The sequence below is a fragment of the Syngnathus typhle genome, linkage group LG7 (assembly GCF_033458585.1).
Source record: "Syngnathus typhle isolate RoL2023-S1 ecotype Sweden linkage group LG7, RoL_Styp_1.0, whole genome shotgun sequence".
Lineage (NCBI taxonomy): Eukaryota > Metazoa > Chordata > Actinopteri > Syngnathiformes > Syngnathidae > Syngnathus > Syngnathus typhle.
This window is the reverse complement of record NC_083744.1, coordinates 13,464,532-13,492,363: the sequence shown is the minus strand read 5'-3', so window position 1 is coordinate 13,492,363 and position 27,832 is coordinate 13,464,532. Positions and strand designations below refer to the sequence as shown.

Sequence of the window (27,832 nt, the reverse complement as noted above, 5' to 3'; positions counted from 1 at the left end):
TAATTATAAAGCAAACATTTATTAACATCATAACAATAATAAATAACGTTTACGTGTACCCTAAAAGGACATTAAGGAGAGTAAAGGGCAGCCAAGTGTGGCAGGTGTGTGAGTGTTGATCTGGTCAGAGCAAACATTATAATACAAATATCAACATGGTCCTATGTTACCTCTCATTTGTAGGAACAACAGTTCATATGTTCTGAAATGTGTCAATTCAGGTTGGACTTGCAAACACCTCTGTGTCAAAACTTACAAAAAGTTTAATTTAGTACCCAACTCGAGCAATCGAGCAATCGGTCAATCAATCAATCAATCAATGAAACTGTTACTAGTTCAATAAATTGTTCAAAGAGCAAACATCATATGTCAATAATAATTGTTCAGGTTATATATAGATTTAGGTTATTATCCATGTTCCTTATTAAAATTCAGAAATCTTTTTCACGTGTCATTAGCAGTTGACCAATGCTTAACACACACTATAAAACACCTGAAAAGCAAGATTACGTCACGTTGTCATTTAAATTTAAGAGTGAAAAAGTGTGTCGCTTTAAATTTCAGTAATGGTGTAGTGTGCGGTAGTGCTAGTCCCCCCCCCCCCCAAATCTCTCCTTGTGACATCCTCATAGGCCACTCTGGAAATAGATAAATAAGAACTATATAAAACATATTACTATATCGGAAAGTACCCAAGAGCCTTTGTATAGACCTCACATCCTCTTTTCATGTGGGGTCTGTGCCAAACCACGTGGGATCATATTTCTCATAGTAAAGCAGGATATCCGATATGGCTATTCGAGAATATATGGCAGTCATTAAACTGGTGGAGTTTAACATGCAGCAGAGTCGCATTGGTGGCCAATAATTGTGAGTGTGTGTAAGTCTAAGGGCACATTCCAAGATATTTCCGTATGCATACTCAAGCAAGCACGTATCATCAAGTTGCTATATTCAAATTGTAAACTGATACCATTTTCCAACATGCATCAGAAAAGCTTAAAAACCTCTTTCTTTATTTCACTTGTCAAAACTGTAAAACATGCTACAAACATGAAATTGGAAAACCTTTTCCCGTACTTTTTTTTGAAATAGTTATTCATTTAAAATGCTTTATATTCTATTAAGGATTTGAACCCCCTAAAAAAAACCAATAGAAATCACACTACTTTAGTTTCTTCAGTTATCATTGTATTTGTTAAAGAAGACACTTGTTGAGGTAATGGACAGGTAAGATAAATTGGGAGGGGAGCATGACACAGTGACACAGATGGTTATCGTAGAAGCTCTAGTTGCAGTTGTTTCTCTTACTTTGTCCCCCAAGCACAAAACTTCCGCACTTCCGCTTCATGTTGTTTGAGTCACTATGGCACCCTTGAATCAAAATGGCAAAATGCCTCCATTTGTGAGCCCCAGCATCGTCTGTGAATGTGGACACTGCTCGCTAACTAACAAACTACTCGAAACAATTTACTCATGGTGCAATCGAAGTGTGTTGTCCACAGTGCAAACAACGAAGAGGCCAGATGATATCAGACACTGGCAATGGCAGATTACAAGTATTAGTGTGCAAGGTGGATGTGAAATTACTCTTCTTATTTTGTATTGTAATTGACCCAACCCTCAGTCACAGTTTCGTGTTTTATATCCCCTATCCATGGGATTATATTCCATTTTGGCCACTCGAAACCTTCCTTCTCAAGATGTTCTTTATCCATAAAAACATAATTTGTTCATCTTTGTTGTCCATCACGCTTCAATGGTAGTACAGGTGGTCATTCTAGGAGTCTTCCTCTCCTGTGGAGACTGCCAATCGCATGGCGACGGGCAGATGATCAGTGAGGCCAGCCAATTGTGTTACAAAGCTGAACTCCTCTATTTCCTATGAAGAAAGGGAAAAGGTCCTCATGATGAATCATTCAAAACCACAAGTATCACATCTTTGAAGGCATTTTGTTCAGGGGTGCCAAATCTCTACGCTCACTTCAGGTCACACACCCATTTATGGAACAAACTAAAAACCCAGTGTTCTTCAACACAAACATCATGTCTGGATTGGCTGGTTTTGCCTACACCGTTAAAAAGGCTGGGTTAAAAATTGGGCTCAGGAAGCTTTTTGCAATTTTGGGCTGTTCAGTACATGCAAATTGTTGTTTTGCCAAACCCCGTATGTTGGGTCAATTTGACCCAACCTCCTTGGTTGGTCTAAATTTTAACCCATAACGAGTTGTTTTTTAACTCAGCATTTTGGAGTCTGCATTAGTATAAATCCTCCTATGTGAGGCAGAGTAATATTTTCCTCACTTTATGCAATCATATTTGAATCATTGATTAATTTTCACTTTATGCAATCATATTTGAATCATTGATTAATTTTCTTATCTTATTTTCTTATCCCCGCCAGGAGTCTAGCCCTTGACTTCAGGCAAGTAGTGAGGCACATCCTGGAATGGTTACACTGGAAAATTTGTGTGCATATTAAAAAGTGACGGCTGGTTGGTTTATTGAAAGACAAACATTAAATGTCGGCCGAGGTTTGTCTTTAAGTACAAGTAAAAACGTAGTCGCTGACATGAATGGAAGTTACAGTCACCATGTTCTGCCACAAGGTGGCGTCATGCAGCAGTATATTTTTCAAGTCATGTTTTACAAGTGACGTTTTAGGTTTTCAAATACCCAAAACAAACATACTTACAATGTTAAAGAATTCCAGTGTCTGAGATTTTATTGTTCACCCATCTAGTTTAATGACATATTTAAATATCTAGTATATCAGGGAGGACAGCAGTTCGAGATTAACAAATTAACAGATAAACAATTGAAGCAATCATGCTGACCGGGTTGCAGGGGTATTATTTTATGCAAAAGACGAATTGAACATCTAACAAAACAAAGTGTCTAATGTGTGTGCACGTGTGTATCTATTTGCATTTTCAAATTTCACTGCAATTGATGGTTTTAACGGGTTGTGTCTTCAAAGTCCAAGACACATCTTAAGTGCTCCAACTTTGCCAGCCAGTACGTAGAAAGTAATGGAACATCATTGAAAGGTACCTTAAATTGATCATGGCTTACATATGACACAAATAACCAGAGAAAATCAAAGACAAGCACAAAAGGAAGAAAAAACTATGAAATTGTTGCAATGATTTTTTTTGTAAATGAAGCAACAACAACATGCTGACAACTGTGTCAGATGTGGATGTGAAACTTGGAAGAAGATATTTCATAATTGTGCAACAAATAGTTTACGCTTCGTAATTTGGGAAATAACAAAGTTCCCATGGTGGGAGATAGTCTGTCTATCTATCTATCTATCTATCTATCTATCTATCTATCTATCTATCTATCTATCTATCTATCTATCTATCTATCTATCTATCTATCTATCTATCTATCTATCTATCTATCTATCTATCTATCTATCTATCTATCCATCTATCCATCCATCCATCCATCCATCCATCCATCCATCCATCCATCCATCCATCCATCCATCCATCCATCCATCCATCCATCCATCCATCCATCCATCCATCTATCTATCTATCTATCTATCTATCTATCTATCTATCTATCTATCTATCTATCTATCTAGTTAGTTAGTTAGTTAGTTAGTTAGTTAGTTAGTTAGTTAGTTAGTTAGTGAAAATACCCCTGAACACTGGTTTTATTGTACAATGGTTCCAAGCCGTACCAGTTTCCAGTCCTGTTGCAGGCCCTCGTCACTGTAAAGGATGTAGTCAATCCGGCGTCCATTGCCTTTAAGTGGAATGTTCCTTCCCTTCTGGCTGCTGGAGGGACAATGGCTTTTACTGGGAGGAAACACCAGGTACTCCTTTCTGCCCTCCTCGTTCTCCATCACTCTATGATGCACATGAGATATGACAGATGTATGAAATATTTGATGAATATTTGCAATACAGAAAGACATTGGATCAAAGTTAATGTTGAGACAGCCATCCAAACACTATAAAGAACGTCATGAACAAAGGGACAAAGTATACGTGACTTACTTTTGTAAACTCTCTGGTGAACTGACCTCATCATCATAAAGGCCACTGGGATCCAGCAATGTACCTTTACAATGGTACAGAATAAACACATTACAGTGCTTTAGGATACAGACAGAAAACATAGTAGCACACAAAATTAATTCATTCTTCATTTCAATATATGATTTAATACTCCTTTAAATAAAACATTTTCCTCATGCTCTGTAGCTGTTCTTACACGAATTTTCCTGAATCCCATTAGGGCACCCGAATTATGACACACATTGTATAAATATAGTGTTACATAATAATAGTGTCTCCGTGCGTTGCCAGTTCCTGGTTATCTGGTTTCCTTCTGTATCACACAGGCTTGTTAGTTAACTGAATACTCTTAACTAACTCAGATCAGCTTTTCTGAAACCGAATACTCTGAGTCTCCCATCTCAGAGTAAGTCAACTCAGTATGTTGAACCTTCTTTCTGGAATACATCTGCAACCATAATGTGAACAAGCTGTATAAATCAATTTAGTAATTGTTCATTTTACTTCTAGAATATCATGGAAATGGAATCAGATCCCCATTCCGAATTGTCCTAAAACGAAATGCTAATAATACATCCTGCTTCTGATAAGTACTGGCTGGCAGGCTGCCTGCCGATTTGGTTATTGCGTTGTGTTAGTCTTTCTCTTTTTTTGGATAAGCTTCATAAAATAAGATAATCCTCCCCACAATCTTTCATTAATTCACTCTTCATTTCTTGATTCCATATTTTACTACTTTTAAGAGACACAACGTGATCTGTTGTGCTGGTCCGTCAGACAAAATCTCATCTCCATAAATAAGGCATTGATGAACAAACACACACTTGTCCCTGAACTACCGCTGGCCTAAATAACACTTTCTATCCAGACCAAAACTTTCCCATGCATCATCTCTGTTCCAGATGGATTTCATTTTATAAGGCATGCTGATTTAGCCAAAGAGCAGATTATAGTAGTTTGTCTTGTATTGTTTATATCCTGTCACTTTAAGTTTCCAGACTGTATGAGTTTTAAATGAGTGACAAGAGCTGTCATGTGTGTGTATTGTTACCCAAAGCCCATGGTTTGTCCTCTCCTGGCCCCTGGCGACACGGGTCCTTGTAGATAGAAAAAAGTGCATGTTGTTGTTCCAACTTGTCCTCTGTTGAAAAAAAAAATACAAACAAATATTATTCAGATAGACCTGAAGTGGGGGTCCAACAGGATTTTGACATTGACCTGAATATATAAACATAGACACAGAATAGTTTAATTTAGCTTGAATGCATACCTGAAGAGCAATTGTCAAAGTTGAGGTCACCCAGAATGACATCAAAGGCTACAAGGTCTTCAAGAACTTTTTCCCCTTCAGAATGATGTGATGAAGCCTGGCGGAACTCTGCCCCCCACTGGAGCAACAAGTCCAACTGTTCACATCGCACAGAGGCATCACCTGGCAGACAATACAGAAAAGAAAAGGAAACATTGTGACAATGAAAACCACATCAACACAAAGGAAAACACAGAAAGACACCATTGCTCATTTCCCATTATCTCAGCAAAATTCTATTTTTTGCCACATGACAATCAATACCTTGTAATTGTAGTCTACGGTATACAACAGGGGTGGGCAAACTTTTTGACTCGCGGGCCGAACTGGGTTCTAAATTTGGACCGGAGGGCCGGACCAGGAGCAGATGGACGTAGGCGTTGTGTGAAGTCATATAAGCAACCTGTAAAGGTCATTGCATAAAAGATCTTGGCCTTTAGTAGGTAGTAAAGCATGGATATTCCAAACGATTTTTTTGAAAACAAATGCATTTATTAACAGCATTAAAAAATAATAATAATAATAATTCACTAAAAAACTGCTATCAGTGATTCTCATAAAATACGACACTGTTATTATGAATAACAGTCTCCATCACTTCAGTGCCTGCAGGTCAGATTAATGAAAGATGTTTATCTTATGAGATCACATCAAACGGCAAACATTCTGACCAAATATATCATCTTGAAGAATCGGTGAAAGCATACATCCAAATAAAGTAATCAAAACAGCAACACGGTGAGGGGTATCTGAAAATCAGAGCAGAGTTTTAACTCGCAAACACCTGGTAACAGAGGTGAGGACGTCGCGAACGTCGAGCCAAATTGGTCACTCTTTTTTTAACATTCGGCACTCACTTCTTTTCTTCTGGCCACTCATTTTAACGGAAGGATTCCAGGGGAAGGTTTGTGGGTGGCTTTAGCGCAAAACTGCATCTGAAAGCTCAGCGCGCGAATTGCAAGAACGCCGTCGTCACAGCTCACGCTCTAAATTCGGGGCTGATACAAATAGAGCGCGAGTGCGCCATGTCCGTACTACTGAGTACGTACACGCACTTGTGAGTGTGCGCCGAGCTTTCCGACACGGCTTCCGGTAGTAAATGCGCAGGCGAGCGCTTCCCCATCTACTGGGGAAACGCAGTCATTGCAGTCAATATGACCAAAAAAACGTTTTAATAATACAATTTATTCAGGGTTGGCGGGCCGGATTAAACGGTCCCGTGGGCCGGATGTGGCCCGCGGGCCGTAGTTTGCCCACCCCTGGTATACAATATGCAATTTTAGTACTGACATGAATTTGATTTGTCTTCGTGGGCCACGTAAAAGGATATGGCGGGCCGTATCTGCCCCCCCGGGCCTTGAGTTTGACACCAATGAATAAGCCGGATAATTGTGTTGCCATTATATTTGACATACATAATCTATATAATTGTATATCATTTGTATAAAAACGGTAAATATATAGAATATGAATTATTACAAATTCGGTTCTGAATAGAAACTGTTTTTATTACAATACATTGTTAAGTTCCTGAGAGTCTTGCCATTCTAACCTTTTAAATTTGACCGCCATTCATTACTAAATAATAGTTATTATAATAGGAGTTATTGAGAGGAGTTAAATACACATCTGACTGCTGTTGCCTGATGGTTATATAAAAAAAGAAATGGTAAAGGGAGTGCACTCACACACATTAAGTTCAGCCCATTATTCTTGCAGGCTGAACAGATCAGGTGATATCAATGTGAACCATGTGACTGAACTCTACAACTTCCTAAACATTTGGGTTTTGCTAATGCAATGCACTTTAAGTCTGATTACTCCAGCCAAGTAGACAAAAATAAGGTGCTGATGGATGAGAGAAGCTCAACATGGAAGGTAGGTGTGATAAAGTCTAATAATGGATGGTGTGAAAAAAAAAAGCGCTGTCACGATATTTGCTTGCGTGCTTTGGATTCACCGGTAAACAGCAAGGTGGGAAAAAAGGGGCCTCAAACCTAAATTCAACAAGCTGAGTGAAAGGGGGAATACATCTGATCAGTCCAGTGTGTATTCTGCCTCTCGAAGCCATCAGCTCCAGCAAACACAAGAATCCGGCATTCTTTTGAAACACCCATCATTGTCTATATTACCTGTAATTGATTGAAATAAATTACAGTGGTGCAAAGTGGTCAGTGGTGGTTCTGCCTTACAGGAAACACCTGCCAGTAACTATCGGTGAGCACGATTCGGCAAAAATAAGCGCTTTAACTTAGCTCTGTTGTCTGGCTTTCCTTTTTCATGCATGTACAGCGGTAATTGACTTGCAGGTGAAATTTGCAGTGGAGACTGGAATAAAACGTGTCCAATTAGAGGCTGATCTCATCAGCAGGATAAATTGGATTTCCAATTGAAAGATCCGGGTATGGCCATTTTTTCAACAGATTGATTTTTGTGGAATGAAACTGTTGACATATAATTTGAAAGTCTGGTTTCTGTCCAGTTTCATAATTCAGTCTTCCATAATGTAACTTGACAACTTGATTAAACGCAGTAGTATTGTAGAAATAATAAGTCATAAAATAGGAAGAAACAACAATTATGGGCCATATTTTTTGAATTCCTAGAACACGGCCAAGTGCAGACTCAACTGTTTTATAAAATGTTTCACAGGGTTCCATGCATGGTGTCGTCATATTTAGGAATGAAATAGAATGACGTTCATCACATGTCAGTGAAGGGCTACCTGCGCCTCAACCAAATTTAGCACCACCTGTGCCACAACTTAGACTTGCTTTTACCTAGTCTAATTTCTTGTGAACTTTCTGTCACAATATTTATGTGTGGGTGGGACATGTTAAAGAAAACGCACTGGGTCCACTGGAATGTCCAGTATGGCAAAGCCAAATTCCCAAATATGGTAAACTAGACTTCCACGAATACAATGTGATCAACTGGTGCCCAATCCAATCCAGACCTTTCTCTCTGAGATTGATACCAGTTTAACTGTGACCCTGAATAGAATAACTTGTAGAAATGGATGAATAAGAAAACTCATACATAATTGCGCATTAAAAATTTGCTTTTTGAGTGCCCATCTACTTCAACTGAAGGATGTTCACATATTGTAGGGCCTTATTCTCAGAGAGGCAAATACATTTTGTACTTTTTACCCCTGCCGATCCTCCCCCTTAGTCCCATTTCTTCTCCTCCCCCAAGGGCCTTACGTTGAATCTATATTTAGTAACCACCCTGACAGTGCTATGTTTGGACCTGCGGGCAACGCAAGAGGAGCTCAACATATCAGGCAAGGGTGGGAGACATGTCTTGAGTAAAAAATGAGGGAGCCATTGACCAGAGCTTTAAATAGGTCTGTGACGCCTTAAACAGCTTGAAACAGTCGCCATGGGAACTGCAGGAGGAAGAAGGCTGAATTTTCAGTGCACGCAATGGGGCTTTTTGAATGGACCACCACATATTGTACAGAATTGAAATGTCTAGTTCTGGTCACACACGTTTTTACACCTTTAAAACAAAACATTGACACAAAGTAGATCTGTAAAATGAGTTTGGTGTGAAGCACGGGTGTCAAACTCAAGGCCCGCGGGCCAGATATGGTCCACCACATCATTTTATGTGGCCCATGAAGACAAATTGCGCATCAAATTCGTGTGTCATTACTAGAATTGCAAATTGTCTTCACTTTTTTTTAAATATTTGACCAGTTTTTACTTGCCTGATTTGAAAACGAGTTATTTGTCAGTTTGTTTTGTAGCATTTACTGTATACAATATGAGGTGCTCATACATTTATTTGGGTTGACAGTCTTAATGATCCTCCGAAAGAAGCTACGACTACAATGCGGCCCGCGAAAAAAACGAGTTTGACACCCCTGGTGTAAAGAAATGCTTTGACAGCCGAAGACCATGCAGTATGATTATACCTTCGATGGCGTGGAGGTGAGTGCATGTGAGATATCCCACAACCCTTTGCTCTTGATGAGAAGTGCCCACATGAACCTGGAAACACAAATATTACATCATGTGAATAAAAAGAATAATCAACAACTGTTTGGATGAGTTAAGTGAGAAACAACCAATATGACATTTACCAATGCTTAGTTTTGTATGAACGTTTAGCCATTTACTGGCAGGCAGTTAGTTAATCATTTTGTTGATTTTGAATGATAGTCTAAAAATAAAATTAGACGTCTTCATTACTTTGTTATCTCAGCAGGTGCTTCCATTGGTGTGAAATCGTAGGAACTCTTGAATCTATGCAAATGGAAAATGGGCTGTACTTGTATAGTGCTTTTCTACCTTTGGTACTCAAAGTGCTTTGCACTTTGTTTCTCATTCACCCACTGATGACATGGAGTTTCTTTGGAAATTAAAAAAAAAAAAATCCAGTCTTGCTAGTCTCTAATTTATAAAATCATTTGATTTCATTTTGTATCTCTCATCACAGGGTATTCAGAGAGGAGCAGAAGTTAAAATGAGACATGAGCAACGCTTTCACACAAAAAGCCAAATCAAGATGAATTACAAAAGCCTCAATCAGCAGAGGCCCAAGGCGACTGTAACTAATTACCTGAACATTAACATCAGATGAAGAGTGAGCCAAGATTTCATCTTTCATTCCTCCCACAAGCTTGATCATTTTAATTTTGCCTTGACGAATCCTCCATGTGAATGTTACTGCTTTGAAAAGGTATTTAACATTTATATTTTTTCAAATGCATTTATCTTTTGAAATGACTCATTTTCGCAATACAAGTTAGGAAAAAAGCCTCCAGAGTGAGTATAAATCACAATTTGGGGGGATTTTTTTTCCCCCAAATTATTTGGGGGATCCCTGTTCCCTAATCGTGGGTGTGTTCAGAGAAATGCTATGAGCTCGAACTGCTTCAATTGCAGTCAGCGCAACCAGACTGCAATTGAAGTAATGGCATCAGCATCAAAGGCACTTTCAGATGATGTGTTCTTTAGAACATGCATACTGAAAGCTGCAGAATTCGATTGTCCAGAGAAACGACAACATTAGTCTAAAGAGAGAAAACGTTATCACAAACTTCTAGTATTACCTCAAGTGAAAAAGCAAGAGCATTGCATTTTTTTACACACGCTGTAGTCATTGATCCAGCAAAATTATGATCGGGTGATTTTATCTGGAGCAAACACATGCCAGACATGTCAGCATCTTGTACGGTGAAGCGGAATATAATTAGCGATTACTAGACCTATGTATGATTTTGATGCAATAAACATTTTTGGCATCTTACTGAAATGAATGGTGTGTTTTTAATGAATAAACATACTGTCCTTTTAACACACTCACGCACACGCACACACGAATGGTAGGAATAATTATAAGAGGGGATAAGTGTTGAGTCTGAGCTTTAATTACTAAGCACTGGGTCCCTCTACAGGGAAACATTTTTAATTAATATTCAATCTCTGCCTCTCTCTCACTTTCTCCCTCTCTCTTTAACTCCAATCCATTACCTCTCTACAAGATACAATTCAGACAAATGCTGCTGACCTGCTGCTGCTCTCCAGATAAATACATCCACTGGGAAATAATGATAATGAATGTGTGCTGCCCACGACTTACATTTCCAAGGAACGAAATCCATGAGCGATGTGCAGCTGAATAAATAATTAATAAAATAACTCCGCACAGGTTGATGTATAGACGTCAAACTCGACAGTAATAAAAGCTATTTTGAATTTGGATCCAACGCATACAAACAATGAGATGAATGAATAAAAACTGAAAACATACCAATAAAGTGCAAATGTATTTAAACCCAGGTTAAAAAAAAAACATGCTGTTTTCCTCAAAACAATGATTAAGGTCTTTTTTAAAATCATGTTTTCAACAATGTTGTTCATGCATTATTTGCAATTTAAATCATTTCAGCAGTCGTGGACAGTCCATCAGTACAGATGGACGCTCCGTTAGTACGCCATTGATGAAGCTCTGGTAGTGAGTAAACAAAATACTACGGTTTCAATTGAAACTCCCAATTCTTCCTCACATAAATGAGTAAGAGAGCCATCTAGGAGCTGCGGTCGAAATTCCATCTCTCGGTGTGATGCTACGTTCGTGCTCTCGCCGTGCTTATGCAAGACAAGTTTGGAAGTAGCTCTTCAACTCACTAAGACCGCTGCACTTTATGTCATTTCAAATCTACTCTTCCTTAATGATGAAGCCACTTATGCACTCTAGCACTAAGTGCAGTGGTAAAGTAAAAACATGATGCATTACTTTGGACTGCAAAGGGCCACATGAGTAAACTTCTCTCAATAAAAGAAGAGGTTGAGATTGAGTACGAACTGGGTATATTGTGACGAGAACATTCATTCACTCATTTGGGTTACGTCGCGTCCTGAAAAAGCCAAACGTTTGGGGAACATTTTCGACCTTGAACGAACCCTCACAAGAATCCAAAATTATCTACCGACCCAAACACTGGCAAATGCTCACCCTTGAGAGGCTCCATCATCTATACAACGATACAATAGTGATTTATCGAACCAGATGATAGCAAACACACAATGCTAACATTCCACAAACGTTCAAAGAAAATCTATAAGAGAACTAGTGACTGACCTTGGCAAAGAGTGCTCCTTTGGCTGCCAGTGCATCTTCTCCTCTTCCATTGGGGTAGCACTCATAACGTGCATCCAGGATTGGGTAGCGACTAGCTAGCAGCAGCCCGCTGTTTAGGAATTTGAACCTGGAACAGCAGCCCTTCCAGCCGTATCGCCCAACATCACTCAACACATAGGGAAAATAGCGGTGTAACTGCTGCCGCAGTCGTGTTGTTGAACTATGGTCAAACACTTCTTGTAGGGCAAGGAAATCCAAGTTGGCAGGGAAAAATGCAGAAATGTCATGGTCGAAAGTCTCATCTCCGTGGCGGCGCTTTCTACCAGGGCGTTTGAATATTGAGGTGCGAGGCACGTGCGAGAGGGTGTTGTTCGAGGATATCACTCCGTAGCCATCGCTTCCATGGTACCGAGCAAGAGATTCTCTTGAGGCGGTCATGCTGCCCACATCACCTCCTGCCAGCTCCCCTGACTGATGGTTCCCTGTTCCTGCCTCTTTCTCGTGGGGGTCTGGCTCAGGGGCACTGATGCTGATTTGAACACTTGAGGTGTGAAGTGGACACTCTGCGGAGGCCTTAGCCTGTGTCTCCTTTCTATGCATGGGGCAGTCATGATTAGCTTGCGTCTCCTTTCCATGCATGGGGCAGTCATGATTAGCTTGTGTCTCCTTTCCATGTATGGCGCAGTCATAATTAGCTTGTTGGTCTTTTCCATGCATTTGACAGTCATGATTAGCTTGCATCTCCTTTCCATGCATGGGGCAGTCATGATTAGCCTGCGTCTCCTTTCCATGGATTTGGCAGTCATGGTTAGTTTGCGTCTCTTTTCCATGCATGGGGCAGTCATGATTAGCCTGTGTCTCCTTTCCATGCATTTGGCAGTCATGATTAGCCTGTGTCTCCTTTCCATGCATTTGGCAGTCGTGAGTATCTTGCGTCTCCTTTCCATGCATGGGGCAGTCATGATTAGCCTGTGACTCCTTTCCATGCATTTGGCAGTCATGATTAGCTTGTGTCTCCTTTCCATGCATGGGGCAGTCATCATTAGCTTGCGTCTCCTTCCCGTGCATGGAGCAGTCATGATTACCGAGGCCACTATGACAGGAAAAGTGCATCGGACATTCTGGAGCCTCTGCCAAGGTGTGTATAGGGCAGTCCGAGCTGTTGTTATTCTCCACAGAGTGAAGGGGGCAGTCCACGGTTGTGCTTCCTGCATCTGAGTGAAGGGGACAGTCTGAGGTTCCGTGAATTCCTGCAGGATGAAGCGGGCAGTCTGTAGCACCGGCAGGGTGAATGGGACACTCGGCAAGTGGTTCATTTTCAGTGTCTGCTGGGCCATTCATAATGTGTGTCTGATCTGGCCGCTGGTCCAAGGATGAAGTACGACGAAACCCTGTGGCTAGACTGCTGAAGGAGGCCGCGCTAATGGTTGAGAAACACCAAGTGAAAGAATAACATCAGTGTATCTTAGACAAATATACACACTTATCTCTAATAGGTGCTGTACATACCTGATGGACGTGTTGGTTGGCGAGTCAATGTAGATTTTGATCTGAGGCCGACAGGCACCATTCCTGATCCTCTTACCAACTTCACGTGCTCTCCTCTGTGTGTCTGAAAGGTTATTGAACCTGGCCAGAGAGTCCGGCAGCAGGCAAACGTTGGCACTGCAGAAACAGAAGCTCTTGCCCTGAGGTCTCCAGTCCCTGATCCCAACAAACCCTGACGTAGGATCACCTTGTTCAGCTTGGCGCTTTTCGAGTCTAAACAAGACAGGGAAAAGTTAGTTTATGAGTTTTAGAATATCACACAGTACCAAACAAGTATTCTTAAAGTTCTGGGCATTTGTTTATTATTCACTTTTCTGGGAAAAGTTCAAATCAAAGCTGATTCACGTTGTTTGGCATTCAATAATAACAGTTGAGAAAAAAAATCAACAACAACCTATTGCATAATTTATAAAAAGATTAAAGATTTGAGATTTGTATGCTTATGTCCCTCAAAACACAGAGGAACAAATCAACACTAACCTGTGGTAGGTGTACAGATAGGGTTGACGGATGGCCTGCAGAGGAGCCCAGATGACAAAGCCCAGAAGGGCAAAAGGCAGAGAGGCGAGGAGAAGGAGCAAGTAAAGAGGCACCATTATTAGGACACACAAAGTGAGGAGGGAACACGGATCCTGAGAACGCTGGCGCTTCTCGAGTGAAGTGGCCAGGCAGGAGGCCAGGAGCTGATCCAGGAGCCAGTAACAGGGAAACACCAGGCTCCATGACAAGCCATCCAGGAAGTGAAGACAGGAACTGGAGTAAGGGGTGATGTGGAGGACCATCTCTGTCTTTCTTAATATAACAAAGTAACGGTCACTTTCTTCTCACCTCGCTCACTGTCCACACTCTGATTGACAAAAAAACACACGTCTTTCCACAAGCAAAAGACTGAGAGATTAAAACAAAACAAAAATCTTGAAAAGACCCTTCGATTTGCTAAAATCTGCACTACATGATTTGGATTTTTATGTTCATAGGGAGTCTTCAACAATTATACCATCTGCAGATGGTAACTTTTCTAGACTGATGATAGGAGGTGGCCATGATGGAACTATTCTTGCAAGGACTTCAGTGACGTCAGGAGGAATCCATGTAACATCACCATTTTTCAGGACCTACAAATTGATGAGAGAGAGAGAGAGAGACAGAGACAGAGCAAAAACCAGAAGCCAATTATTTACAAAGGTGATTGCACTTTAGATTACATATTCAAATGTTCAGATATTAAGATGTGATTGACAGTTGTTGCATGATTTGAATGAGGCAAAATAACATGCTATATCTCTCGAATACATAGTTAGAATTATTTGTTTCAGATGTACTGTAATTATTTTCTGTATAAAAATTAAAGTTGGTGTTCAAAAAGTCTTTTTTTAAACTTGAGTCTTGAAAAAGAGGGGCTCGTCTTATAATCTGGGTCGTCTTATATTCGGGCCAATACGGTACTTATTTGATGTACTTTTAGTCTAGAGTTTAATACTCTGGTTCTTGTCATCGTCCTAAATCTATTGTAACTCATCCAGTGGTAACCAATTGGCTCTGTCTTTCAAAATAAGATATTAAATTTCGTCTTCAACCATCATCACTCCTACCGCTTTAAGCGACTTGACAACTTCCTATATCGCTATTGTACTACCATTCTGTGCACTCAGACATTCCAACTGCAAAACGTAGATGTCCTTATCACATTTGCATTCAATAGATTTTAACCATGACTCACAATTAGCCAGTGGCCCTTTGGGTATCAATCCATACAGGCGCTGGTCTGTGTGCTTTTGTGCATCCCAACTGCCTATGTCTACGTTGGGATGAATGCTGATTGTGTGCGGAGCCAATATTTGTTCTATGTAAGCCAAAGCAATCGGTGTGTAGTGGAGCCATACGTCACATGGACGGGGGTTGAACATCTGTCGCCATGTTAAACACCGGGACAGGAGTCACCCATCTGGCTTGATGCAGCTACATCTGGTTAATGATTATCACACGAGACATCGTTGTAGCGCGGAGTTTATGCCAAATACAAAAATTGCATGCCTCGTGATTTATCCAGCGACACAATGATTAAAAAAGGATACACATTTGGAGGAGAATTGAATCGATTTTGTGAATTCATTTTCATTTTGCCCCCCGACCAATTTTCTGTATTATGAAAAATAAATCGCTTATGATTTCAATAGTTTTCACTGTGCATCTTTTACATGTGCTGAACTTTTAAATACCGTAATTTTCGGACTATAAATCGCGTTTTTTTTTTCATAGTTTGGGTGGGGGGGGGCGACTTATACTCAGGAGCGACTTATATACATATATATGATTTTTCTCACTTTTTTGGGCATTTTATGGCTGGTGCGACTTATACTACGGTGTGACTTATAGTCCGAAAATTACGGTAATAATAAAAACTTTGAAGGAATTTGAGAATACATGTCAAAAACCAAGACAGCTACATTAGGCTAATATTTTATGTGTGGTTGATACATTACAGCTGTTTCCAAATTGTTTCTTTTTTTTGTCTTTTTACATATGCCAAACTTTTAATTAATGATAAAAACTTTTAAAGAAATTCGAGAATACATATCTCCACCTAAGAATGAAGCACCTGCATTAGACTAATATTTCATGTGTGACTGGTAAATTCCAAAACAGCTTTGAACTCATTTTATCTGCCCTGCAAAGTCAGCTCTGACAAATTCTTTGACATCAAAACAGAAGACCAAAGCCAAGGCAGCCAGTCGCCTCTCCCTGCAAATACATTTATATTCATGTGCACAATGGGCACGGAAGCATGGGCCCAGACAGACGATTTTTCTCGTATATGAGTATTCCCTTGGGGTACACGCAATAAGTCAGGTCTAGCACACACACACAACTGCACTAACCTCACACACAGCGAGCAATCCCTTTGCGCTCACTCCTACCAGTAGCAGAGTCAGTATGATTATTCATTATTGATTTGTTCTACTTTTTTTTTTTTAAGCTAACCGCAGCCTACTGTGACAACACAGCCGCACAAGAGATTACTACTTCTTGGATCAAGCATGCAAATACAGTTCCTCTACACCCCACACATACAGTACATGAAACATGCGTCCACATTGAGAGGAGCCAGATGAGGTGGCTCAGGCACCTCATCAGGATGTCTCCTGGACGCCTCCCCGATCGATACATGTTCCTTTTGGTTCCCGTAGTATTGCTTTTCTACTTGTTCTGTCGGTCATTTTTAACAGAACCTGGTTTCATTCAAACCACCCGGTCGTTTTAGTGTGACAACTCTTGTTGAACATAAAACTGACCATATGTGAGGCTGAGAATAGAATGAGAAAGAAGAGGAAGTTGAAAATCAGGTTAACATGCAGCACAGAAGCGCAGCCCGCCCTGTCCAGATGTCATCTTTAACCTCAGCACCTCACTAGTAATTACTATACAGAGCTGCCTCTCGCTCTCTCTCCTTCCTCACCACTCTTTGCACGCTAATTGAGGTCACCAAACGACATGGGGTTCATGCAGGTAATGAAAGATTTTGCGCTGTACCTCAAAAGGCTGTGTGGTCTTTGCAAACCCTTCTTTGGGGTCCCTCGTCGTTGTGGCTGCTCGTCATGAATGTCTAAAGCCATTTTTAAGAAACACGGCTCACCATTTTGCTTCCTGTGCTTGTCTGAAAATTACCAGCATCAAGTCTAACCCATCGAGGTAACATATCGGTTTGCGTGACATTTAAAAAAAAAAAGATGCCTCCGCTCGTAGCATAGTACCCATTTTCAGGAGAAATAAATGCCAATTCCAAAATCAGATGCAACGAGCAGTTGGCATCATCACAGACTCAGAATGCTGCAGATGAAGCCTTATATCAGTCAGAGATATTTGTCAGAAATTAATATAGTCTTCTATGTTTAATCAATAAACAAGCTAGGACTAGCAACACACACTTAGGAAGTCACACAATTTCCTAATATAAACCACACGAGGAAAGATTATCTCAACCAAACCCAAATCCTGCTTTCTGCCTTTAGTAGAGGTAAACGCGGGACCCAAAGTGGAAACATAATCTCTCTGTGTTCACACAGTCTGTTCACACAGACCTGGCAAAAGCAGCAGGCAACTTACCCCTCCTGCACACATTCACTCAGTGTATATTTGCACATCTGGACACACTAAATATAGCTTCACACTCAATTCTGCATCGAGAGTTACTCAAATTGTACATTTCTGAACTTTTTCCGGTCGATTGGTGATATTGACACACAATGACATGGTTTAGGAGCTATCAGACTGGAATAACATTGGTTCAATTGCTGCCACTGCTCCTCGTTGGATTTCAGATCACCACTTGGCTGTGAGGACGGATGATATGTGTTTGATATGTTTTAACATTTGTGTGTTTTAACAACACAACAGCCTTGTTAATATTTATATCGTCTCCTCTGTGTCGTTTGTATGTGCGCGTGTGCGTGTATCTGCACAGTTGACCTTGTCTAGGTTGTCTGTCTCATACTGTGAGTCATTACAATGAGGCCGTAAAAACATGATGTAACATGACAATGGCTAGTATATTTCAGGAAAAATCCCAAAAGGTCTGACAACAATAAAAGACACATTGAGTTCATCCTCAGGGGGAATTTCCAAATCCATGCCATCTCACTCCATCCTACATCTAAGCTTCAGTGCTGTTGACCTTGGTCAGTTCCCACAGGAAATAATGATGACCCGCAAAAGATGATTCAAGTGGGTTACTGTTTTTGTGAATGTTACTGTTAGAATGCAAAATAATAACCTTGCTGTTCATTCGGTTCTACTTTTCTAGGATACTATATGTGAAAGGTTGAAGCTGTTGTTTTCCATTTCCGGCCGGTCTGCTTTCTTCCGTCTCGTCTCATTTCACTGAGTGCACGGTCCTAATTGTCTTTATATGGCCAAATGCATTTGCTGTATATTTGCAAGGGAATCACTTTCAATTGAGCTTTGTAATTTGACCTCATTCAACAAAGGCATCTTCGTAATATGTCGTATAGAAAACCCAGGTATAAATCACATTAATATAAACAAGGTTTGAAAAGAAAGGTTCCTCAGATTTATTTTATTTTTAATTATTTCTTTGGAAAAAATTGAAACCACATACTTTTTAAGGAGCTATACTCTCATGCTGCTGGTACAAAGTAAGGTCCATAAGACTGATTATTTGATAGTGTGAATGACGGGAGGATGGCAGGCATACAATAGTGAAAGAAAGGAAAGTCATATAATGGCACAACAGTAGTGTTTATACTGGTCCCCTGTCGAGCCGCGAATAAAAAAAATAAAACAATTATTGTTTTATTTATTAAACTCGCTGAAACCAATCACTTAGTGTGGGCTCATCTATTATTCATGTATAAACAGACAAGCCACAACACTAGCAAACACTAATGCAATGTTCTACAAGAGATGTATGAAAAATGATGCCGATAGAGGTCATGGATTCCCTCAAATTGCACAGATGGTCACAATACCGTGGTGGCTTGGTTACGTATTTCCCTTTGTCTACACTTCTCGTTATTCTGAATCCATTTGTGTTGTGACTGATTGTTTTGTTTTTGTTGTTGAGGTGTGTACAAGTACATTCCGTTTCAGATTTGGGTTTTGTTGTGTAGACTACGTGCATGCTATTTGAGTGCGTTACAAATACTAAAAGCAGTCAATGGGTGAAAATTAAGCAATTGTGAAGCTAAGAAAAGACGGAAAATGAATCAAAGCCATTGAGCAAACATTGACCACAGTCAGTAGAACTATTGAGAATGTGTGGAAAAACAGAAATGCTACGACAAGTAACACACGTCGAATGGGTACACCAAGATAAACGACAGAAACAATTTGAGGAATGAAAACAACTCAGCAACAAACTTGAAAGGACAGGATTTGAATGTCATAAGCATGAAACAGTAAGGCTGGAATTCTCCAGTAAGTGCGAGGTTGAGACTCAAAGATGCCGGTACAATGTTTCACCACAAATGATGGAAAGGCAAGTTGCTTGAGATTCCAACCAGGCATGCTCATCATGGTTAGCACTTGCATGGTATCTTTTAGGACAGCCTCACACATTTTTATTTATGCATCACATATTCATCATGATGGCAACAGCAGAATGAACTCAACCAGACCATTTTGTCTGCCATTATAATGAATGTTGCAACTAGGTCCTTCATCATAGAGTAGGACAAGAAACCAAAAATGTTTTTTGGAGTGTGGGAGGAAAAACAGGGTACCCGGACAAAGCCCATTTACAGGAAGATAAAACACAAGATACCTTGGTGATTTTTTTACTTGGCAAATGAGCTTGTGGACAAGCTAATGTTGTTGAGAAGCTGAATTTCCTCTGTGCGTGTTATTCCGATTACTTCAGGCAGAAAGTTTATCAAGTTATGTTTTTTTTCTTTGATACTGACTTGGTCAGTGTTTTTTTTTCCCGTAGTGTCCTCGAACACTATAGTCTTTATTTACTCTCATAACAGTTTGACAAAATAAGCACTCTTCATGTCTTCAATGATTCTCACTCCAACATTCTCGTTTGTTGTGCTTCACACTAATGTCACCTGCTATCCTTCATCCTAGAGCAGCAGGACCAGGAAGAGGGTGGAGGAGGATGGTAAGTGTATGTTAATTTATAGCTCGTCTCTAATCAGCGCTACAACATCCAATTTGGGCTAAAACAGTCAAATGCAGTAATCATATAGTGGCTGGAACTCTTAAGTGTGTGCCCAAGATAGCCTACAGTCTATGCAGGCTGGCTGGCTCAACACACTCCCTGACCATGGGCCATTTTATTTTTGGTTACATTGCTGACTTTTTGGATATGAAACTAAAATTCAAGTGAGTCGTTGAAGCTTTATTGAGACTTGCTACCGTTACCAAACAGTCTTTAGGAGCCCTTCATTGAATGCAGATTAAAGTAGTGTGCATAGCCTGCAATGCGATGACCAGATGTGGTCAAAAGTAGGGCGACTGAATAGAGAATCAGGGTGACAAGCCAATGAAATAGCTAATCCCAAAGGCTTTCAGAGAATATCTGCTTGTCTGATCTGTTCTGTGCTGAAATCGACGGAAAGCATATCGCCCATTCACGTGCTTGGAAGTGGAAATTTGACGCATTTGAACATTTGGCAGACTCACGATTAACTCGGGTCAGGTACCTACAATGGATGCGATGAGTTCAAATCAATGTTTAAATGTAATTCCAAAGGTTATTGAGAAGACTGACATTTGAGAGGAATACATATTTGTCCTTATGAAACTATTTTTACAGTTGGATCGATTGAGATTATCAAGATAACCATTCGGTCACAGTATACGGTTGGTGGAAAATGTCATTTTTTTTACTCTTAATAAATGTTGATTTCAAACATAGAAGAACAAAACTGCTCCATCCAACCTCTCCTGTACCTCATGTCTCAATGAGGGAAAAAAAAAAGAGCACAAACATGGTGGCAAACAGAGCACACCACTGGTCAGGGATAGACAAACATACCAAATGGAAACAAACATGGTGGGTGGAATGAGTGGAACAAAACAGCTATTCAGACCATGCAAAGTGACTGTTGTAGAATGCAGACTAAGAGGGCTCTATTTTCGGTGTAATTCCCTCCCTCGGAGGCAGATGTTACCAACACACAGACAAGCACAGGCCGTAGGATCAGATATATGGATGTCTGCGCCGATGAGGGAGTGACCACAGCTTCAGTCATGGCCAACCAAAAGTTCTTCCTCTTATTCCCGTGGCCTGCTAATGATACATTGACAATCTCGACATGATGGGGTGTAGACAATCAGGAGGGGGTCGAAGCAGGCACATACTGTATACGGTACGTTCAAAACATCTTCGCCTTGGAGTGGACCTCTCACAACTTTGCTCGTTCATTCACAAATAACCCCCTCACTCATAAGAGCTGTGCTGGCCAATGGGATTTAAAAATAATAATAAAAATATAATCATGATAAGCAGTAAAAGAAATGTATTAAATTAATTTCCCAATGATTCAGAGAGCTTGATGCCAGCTGTTCACATATTTATGAATGAAATAAGTCTGACATCCAACACACAAGACTGTAGAAGTCAGTCTCTGTCTGCCTTTCCCTTGATTAAATCACTAACTTTGTGTCAGCCCAGCAGTCTATCTTGCACCAAGACTTAGACATGGCCTGAACTAGGCATTTGGCAACCATGTGCGAGCCCTGCCTTGACATGAAAATCAGGATCAGCCCATATTTGCGTATTGCCACAGATGTGTGTCAAGACCTCAACGAATGACACTTCATTCTCAGTGTTCACATTATTTAACTATCCATCCATCCATCCATCCATCCATCCATCCATCCATCCATCCATCCATCCATCCATCCATCCATCCATCCATCCATCCATCCATCCATCCATCCATCCATCCATCCATCCATCTTCTATACCGATTGCGGAGGCGTGCTGGAGCCTATCCCAGCAGTCATCGGGCAGTAGGCAAGCGGGGGACACCCTGAACTGGTTGCCGGCCAATCACAGGGCACACAGAGACGAACAACCATTCGCACTCGCACTGCTCAATTGGCCTACCAAACATGTTTTGGGGATGTGGGAGGAAACCAGAGTGCCCGGAAAAAACCCACACGGGCACGGGGAGAACATGCAACAATCATATTCTAGAATCGTCCTTTGCTAATATCAAATTTGCAGTTGAGCAGACAATAGCCACAGTATGCACGATCATTTTATATGACATGTTCCACATTTAGTGGACGGATGCACTGTAGAAACCAGACCCTACACTATCAGGTGTCATCGGTCTCCATACAACCTGTCTGCTCCAGTTTGCTGGACACTAAAGGATCACTTTCGAAACTGAGTACATTTACCACTAGACATGGTCATGTTATGCCCATAGCAAAGTCAAAGTCAAAGTCTGCTTTATTGTCAATCTCTTCACATGCCAAGACACACAAAGAAATCGAAATTACGTTCCCACTATCCCACGGTGACAAGACATAGTACACGATATACATACAAGTAAACAACACAAAATAAAAACAAGAAGGCACAAACAATATTTTCTTTTTGATCCTCAAAATTATGGAATCCAGTCGCGGGACAGATTGAACTGTTCTGCAGGCAAGATTTGGCCCCCAGGCCGCTAGTAGATGATCCATCACTTGTGTATGCCCTTAACTTTCCTTATGCTTAAAAATAGTTTGATATTGTTAATATTGATTACAATAGCAGTGTATCTTATGTCCCATGTTGCTCGAAAACATTTGAAAATGTAATTTTAATGCGGTTTACTGGTGTAGAATGTTGAACTTTATGAGTTTTTTTTTAAATTGCAATGTTAATGAAGTTCCATCAAAAGGATTTGTACATGTGCATGAGGATTAACTACAGGCAAATAACACCTCAGAGTTTTGATGAGAACACACACACATTACACAGTACATGATGACAACCTGTAAAGGTTAGTCTCTTGATGGTTGGAAAATGTCAGCATATTTCTGCTTGTCCTCAGGAATAGTGTCCTACAGCCATTATTATTATCACCAGAATAAAAGCAATTATCCTGATTATCAAAGCCCTTATTATAACCCACTATAACCATTAAAGAATTGGGCTTCAGGCCCAAGCCGGATCTATAGGAAACAACAAAACCATTCCTTTCCTTTTAGACTGAAGTTACTGTCATTATCCTCATCATGCTTTCATTGCTGCCATTTCCGTAAAATGTCCACGTTTACTTTCACCCTAGACTGCACGGACAACCCTCCTGAGATATGAAGTGATGCTACCATTCCAACAGAGACATTGAGATCTAAGCCTGTACAAACAACAAAAATTGTTTAGGTCGTGCTTCATGGTCACACTGGTACCGTGACCTATATAATAGGAGCTTGGAAAAGGGTGAGAGCTTCACAGTTTTTTTTGCTACCCTTTTATAGGCTTACTAGCATTATAATATATACGAAATTGGTGACTGAAGTACAGACCATATTTTCTGGAGGGAAGTCAAATAAATATTTACACTTAATAGTTTATTTCTGTTTATCACAAAAATAACAGGGGAGGAGCCAATATTCTTTTTCAATCGCGAGGTGAGGGGATTTCCCCCCCGAATCGAATTAATCATGTGCTTATGGAAACCAAATTAACATGAGTGGGCACAGTAACATTTGTCGTACTCTGATTCAAAATCATATAAATATGACTCTTGATTCAGAGTAAGACAAATATTACTGTGATCGCAGTCTGTGGTCATCTCTCTTGACTGTGTACCCACGCACAAGAAAGGGGACGTTTGGGTGGAGAGACAGGGAGCGAGATGGGTCATGCAAATATGATACAAATATTGAAGCCCCGGCGGTTAGGCTGAGCCTTAGGCGCGGCTAGAAGACCGCTGACCATAGAACACTCAGCTAAGCGCGAGCTCAGCTCCACTGTGAAAGAATAGTCCGTTCATCACCAGCAATCTATTATGTTTAGTTGAAAAGAGCACTAGAAAGAGAATATGACTTACCGTACGGATCGGGAATCTCGCCTACATTTGTTGAAGGCAAGGTGTGCATCGTCTGGGGTCCTCGTGCGCGTGCGTGTATTATCTCCCCAATGAAGAGCTGATGGGAAGCCAACCTTCCCGAACCAGCAGTCTGGCCAGCGAGACTGAGCGAAAGAGAAAGACGACGAGCGATGTCTGTTCAGCACCGTACGACTTCGAACAGCTCTCCAATGACGTCACTGCCAAGCCGCGACGCCACGCCTACTCCCACGTTGACATGCCAGGCAGCGGATCTTGAATCATTAACAAAAGCAACGCTGAGTAGAAATTCAAATGCAAATAACAGCAATCCTAAAAACTAATATGATATCTATCATTTGTCACATTCAAAGAAAATCTAAACTTTTAATGCTACTTTCATGGTCGATTAATTTATTGAGAATCAAATCAAATCCATTTTTATCTGACAAGTTTGAGCATGGCAAATAAGGAATTTGACTCCGGTACCGGACGGATTGTCGTTGTATTGTATGATTGATTAGTAAGGTGTCTGATTAGTAATGAGGCTAAAATGTGACTTCCTCATACTACAGTATGTGGCCTGCACTGTGCTAACTGCTCCTTGGCCTGCTGGGGATTTTTTCCCCTCCCTAGTTTGGGTCAACCACATAGGCGTGTACAGAAGGAAAACATGCTGGGCCTCTTATTTTCTCTCATCTGGCACTGAAGAAAATGGTCGACTTGACATTTTTTGATGTAGCGAACTGTGGCACTTAACAGCTGCATCTTCTCTGCCATCAACACTCTCTCTCTTTTGGTTTTCTGCTTATGAGGGAGGCAGGGATGGAAATCTCACATGTTTATGCAAAAGCAATCTAAAGACAGTGCATCTTTGATCAAATAAAGGAGCAAACACACAAAAAAGAAACTTGCGTACGTAGCGGAACGCTAAGTTGTTCTAGTCCTCTGTTTGGATTCTTCTTCAGTTGAGAATATATCCGTACATGAATGGAGTCTCTGAACAGATTCAGTTCTTGAACCATGATTATACTGTTTTGTGCACGCCAGGTCAATAGTTGGTGGTGGCAGTACGGAAACTCTTCAGGACTTCAGGAAACTTCTCTCAGAATTAGATTACGTTTGAATACCCTTTGGCAAATGGCCCCATTAAAACGCAGGACATGTAATCTGTTCAAAGCATTGACATAAAATTTGACTGTTCCACTTTCAGACCCTTTTGGAAGTGTTGGTTCTTTTAGGTTCCAAACCCCATTGGACAAGGGATTTCACTCAATTTATGTTCACCACAGATTCATGCAAATGTCTACCTCAGAGGAGCATTCACCAATGAATGTTTTGAATTGACTTGTAGCATTAATGATTTTTTTTTTTAAACTATTTAAGAAAACATGTTTTTTAACTATTTTTGGTTAAATATCAAATTTGATCTTCCCACTGTGATATAGAAATGTATATGGAATGGATATTTATTTTTTAAACACACACACACATACACACTTTCCCCATCCACATCCACCCAGTCATTTTCAGCATAGAGGGTGGCCTATTCCCAGATTCCCCTCAGAATAACCTTCCTGAAGTAATTATACCTTTTAAACTCCAAGACGCCTTGTCATTACAAGCCCTCATTTAGCAACGATGACTCCACCCTTTGCATTTTTTCTCCCATTTCACTTCTGTCCATTTCTCCTTTGCTCTTTTATTCATTTTTATCATTTCCAATACTTTGAGGCTTTGGTTAAACATGAGAATTGTGTTTTTCTTGATGTTAACCTATATGAGAAAGTGTGGCTGGACTGCACAGGGTGGTGGTGTCTAAAGAGTTTATTATTATTATTATTATTTAATTTAATAAAGATTTAGAAGTATTCTCTGCTTCAACTTTTAATTCACTTCCTCTTTTTCCTGGTTGTATGGATCTATTCAATTAGGTCCTTTGCATATTTTATATTGTGGTGTTTTCTTCATTGCATTACTGTAGCGGTCATCGAAGGAAACAATAGTGGGCTTAGAGCCTACCCCATTGTGGGGCTCTAATGCTCAGTGAGGTCGCAAATGGCAAATTCCCGGTGAACAGTACGTGCATTAATAATCAGTTTCTCTTCCTCACCCAAGCAATAAGTGCAATGAAACCAAGGTAATATACAGGACTGTCTCAGAAAATTAGAATATTGTGATAAAGTTCTTTATTTTCTGTAATGCAATTAAAAAAACCACAATGTCATACATTCTGGATTCATTACAAATCAACTGAAATATTGCAAGCCTTTTATTATTTTAATATTGCTGATTATGGCATACAGCTTAAGAAAACTCAAATATATAAGAAACTAAGGCTGTTTGTTCCTAATTGGCACTAACTACCTACGTATGCAGGTGAAGAATGGCTGTCAAAAATCTTCACACTAAATTGGAGTAGACGCAAAGTGTTTTAAGAGTTGAGGATAGGACACTGAGCAAGCAAGGACAGACGGAGATGAAAACAGTGTCAGATCAAGTGATGAGTGATTTTTTTTAATAACAGTGGTTGTGTCCCACAGGTTCAAATAATGTTATATTTACTTTAAAAGTAATAAAAGGTGCTTCCAATATCACACCGTTTTTTTTCAATGTGAAGACAATTTAAAAATTAGGACATTCGGCAAGAAATAAAGCCAGTGCACGTAATTTGCTCTAGTGGGCCACATATAAAATGATGTGGCAGGCCGGATTTGCTGCGCTATAGTGTATCCATGCCAAGAGCGTCCCAATACAAGTCAATGCAAGTAATTTAGCTAATTAAGAGGAAACAAGGCTACACGTCACACACAACGCTAATGTTGGTGAGGCAGCGTGGCAAAAAGCCAAATGAGGTAGTTTGTAAATGAAAGTTTCATGTAGAACCTGATTTGTTCATAAAGGAAGTCGTTCCGGCACATTTTATTTGGGGAAATCGCCCCCCCAGTTCTTTTAATACTTAAAATTTAGCAGGACCACCTGGCTGACAGATCATAGAGAATTTCAAAGTGTTACAAATTCCCACTATTTCATTTTCCATTCAAAGAGACATCAAATGGGCATAACCACACTCAAAGTAAAGAGTAGCTGTCTTACAAAACCGGCCGATTGCTGTTTGGGTTCTTTGCTCTGTCATTATGACAGAAGAGTTTTGGGCGTATCTGACCGGGAGTCAGCCAGAAACTACAAAAAAAGAAAAAAAGTCACAGAAAATGAACCAGCTGTCCATGTTGGAGACCTCAAAAGGTATAGTGGCTCAAATTGCCTCTTACTACGTCTAATGAATGATTCAGTTATGTAGAGCTTGTTATTAGAGGCGATTCTGTAGATGAGGAGCCTATCAGATGACCTTTCAGCTGTTTTATTAATCTGCCTTGCAGTGCACTCTAGTGGCAAAACAGATGAGTAGCCTACTTTTACTTTTTACAACATGACCCTCAAATGAGTTCAAATTTTTCCTCTGCAGAAATAAAGTAGCTTGTTGCAAACCAGGGTATCAATCATTTTGATCATTTCGATTTAGCGCTTTGCCATTGTAAATGTGCAGTTCTTTACACTTATGTTTATTGATTGATTGATTAATTGATGTTTTTTTCAACAAAGCAACCATTAGATCTATTACAAGAGAAAGTAATCCAAAGCATTAATAATACAAAGCAGTTTAAAAGATGACAGATGAGCCATGATTAACTGCTTTTAAGTGATTTTGCAGGCTTGAATGTAAAGCTCCGTTCAACCAAAGACCAAAAGAAGTTGTGAATCTCCGTTCATTCTTTGCAATTCAACGACACAAAATGATACAAATTTAATATGGACTAAAACTGTAA

At 40.1% G+C, this 27,832-nt stretch overlaps 1 protein-coding gene and 1 long non-coding RNA gene across 2 annotated transcripts; one reads left to right on the top strand and one right to left on the bottom strand.

Moving 5' to 3' along the window:
* Positions 1 to 994: 994 nt before the first annotated feature.
* Positions 995 to 27,682, bottom strand: smpd3 (sphingomyelin phosphodiesterase 3). Its single transcript, XM_061282106.1, has 10 exons — positions 24,009 to 27,682; positions 13,969 to 14,603; positions 13,450 to 13,701; positions 11,941 to 13,360; positions 9,269 to 9,344; positions 5,308 to 5,469; positions 5,089 to 5,178; positions 4,017 to 4,080; positions 3,698 to 3,866; positions 995 to 1,882 (listed from the first exon to the last, which is right to left on the bottom strand). The coding sequence occupies exons 2-10, from the start codon at positions 14,268 to 14,270 to the stop codon at positions 1,781 to 1,783; spliced, it is 2,637 nt and encodes an 878-aa protein (XP_061138090.1). The 5' UTR covers positions 14,271 to 14,603; positions 24,009 to 27,682; the 3' UTR covers positions 995 to 1,780.
* On the top strand, positions 7,129 to 10,556 carry LOC133156426 (uncharacterized). Its single transcript, XR_009714865.1, has 3 exons — positions 7,129 to 7,224; positions 9,151 to 9,284; positions 9,793 to 10,556. It is a non-coding gene; the product is annotated as an uncharacterized LOC133156426 (long non-coding RNA).
* Positions 27,683 to 27,832: the final 150 nt, after the last annotated feature.

Excerpts from the sequence above, each read along its gene's own strand:
- smpd3 (XM_061282106.1), bottom strand. The coding sequence starts at position 14,270 with ATGGTCCTCCACATCACCCCTTACTCCAGTTCCTGTCTTCACTTCCTG. Across the intron at positions 13,702-13,968 it reads TATCTGTACACCTACCACAG|ACTCGAAAAGCGCCAAGCTG; the intron begins GTTAGTGTTGAT and ends TGTCTTGTTTAG. Across the intron at positions 3,867-4,016 it reads TCACCAGAGAGTTTACAAAA|AGTGATGGAGAACGAGGAGG; the intron begins GTAAGTCACGTA and ends TGTGCATCATAG.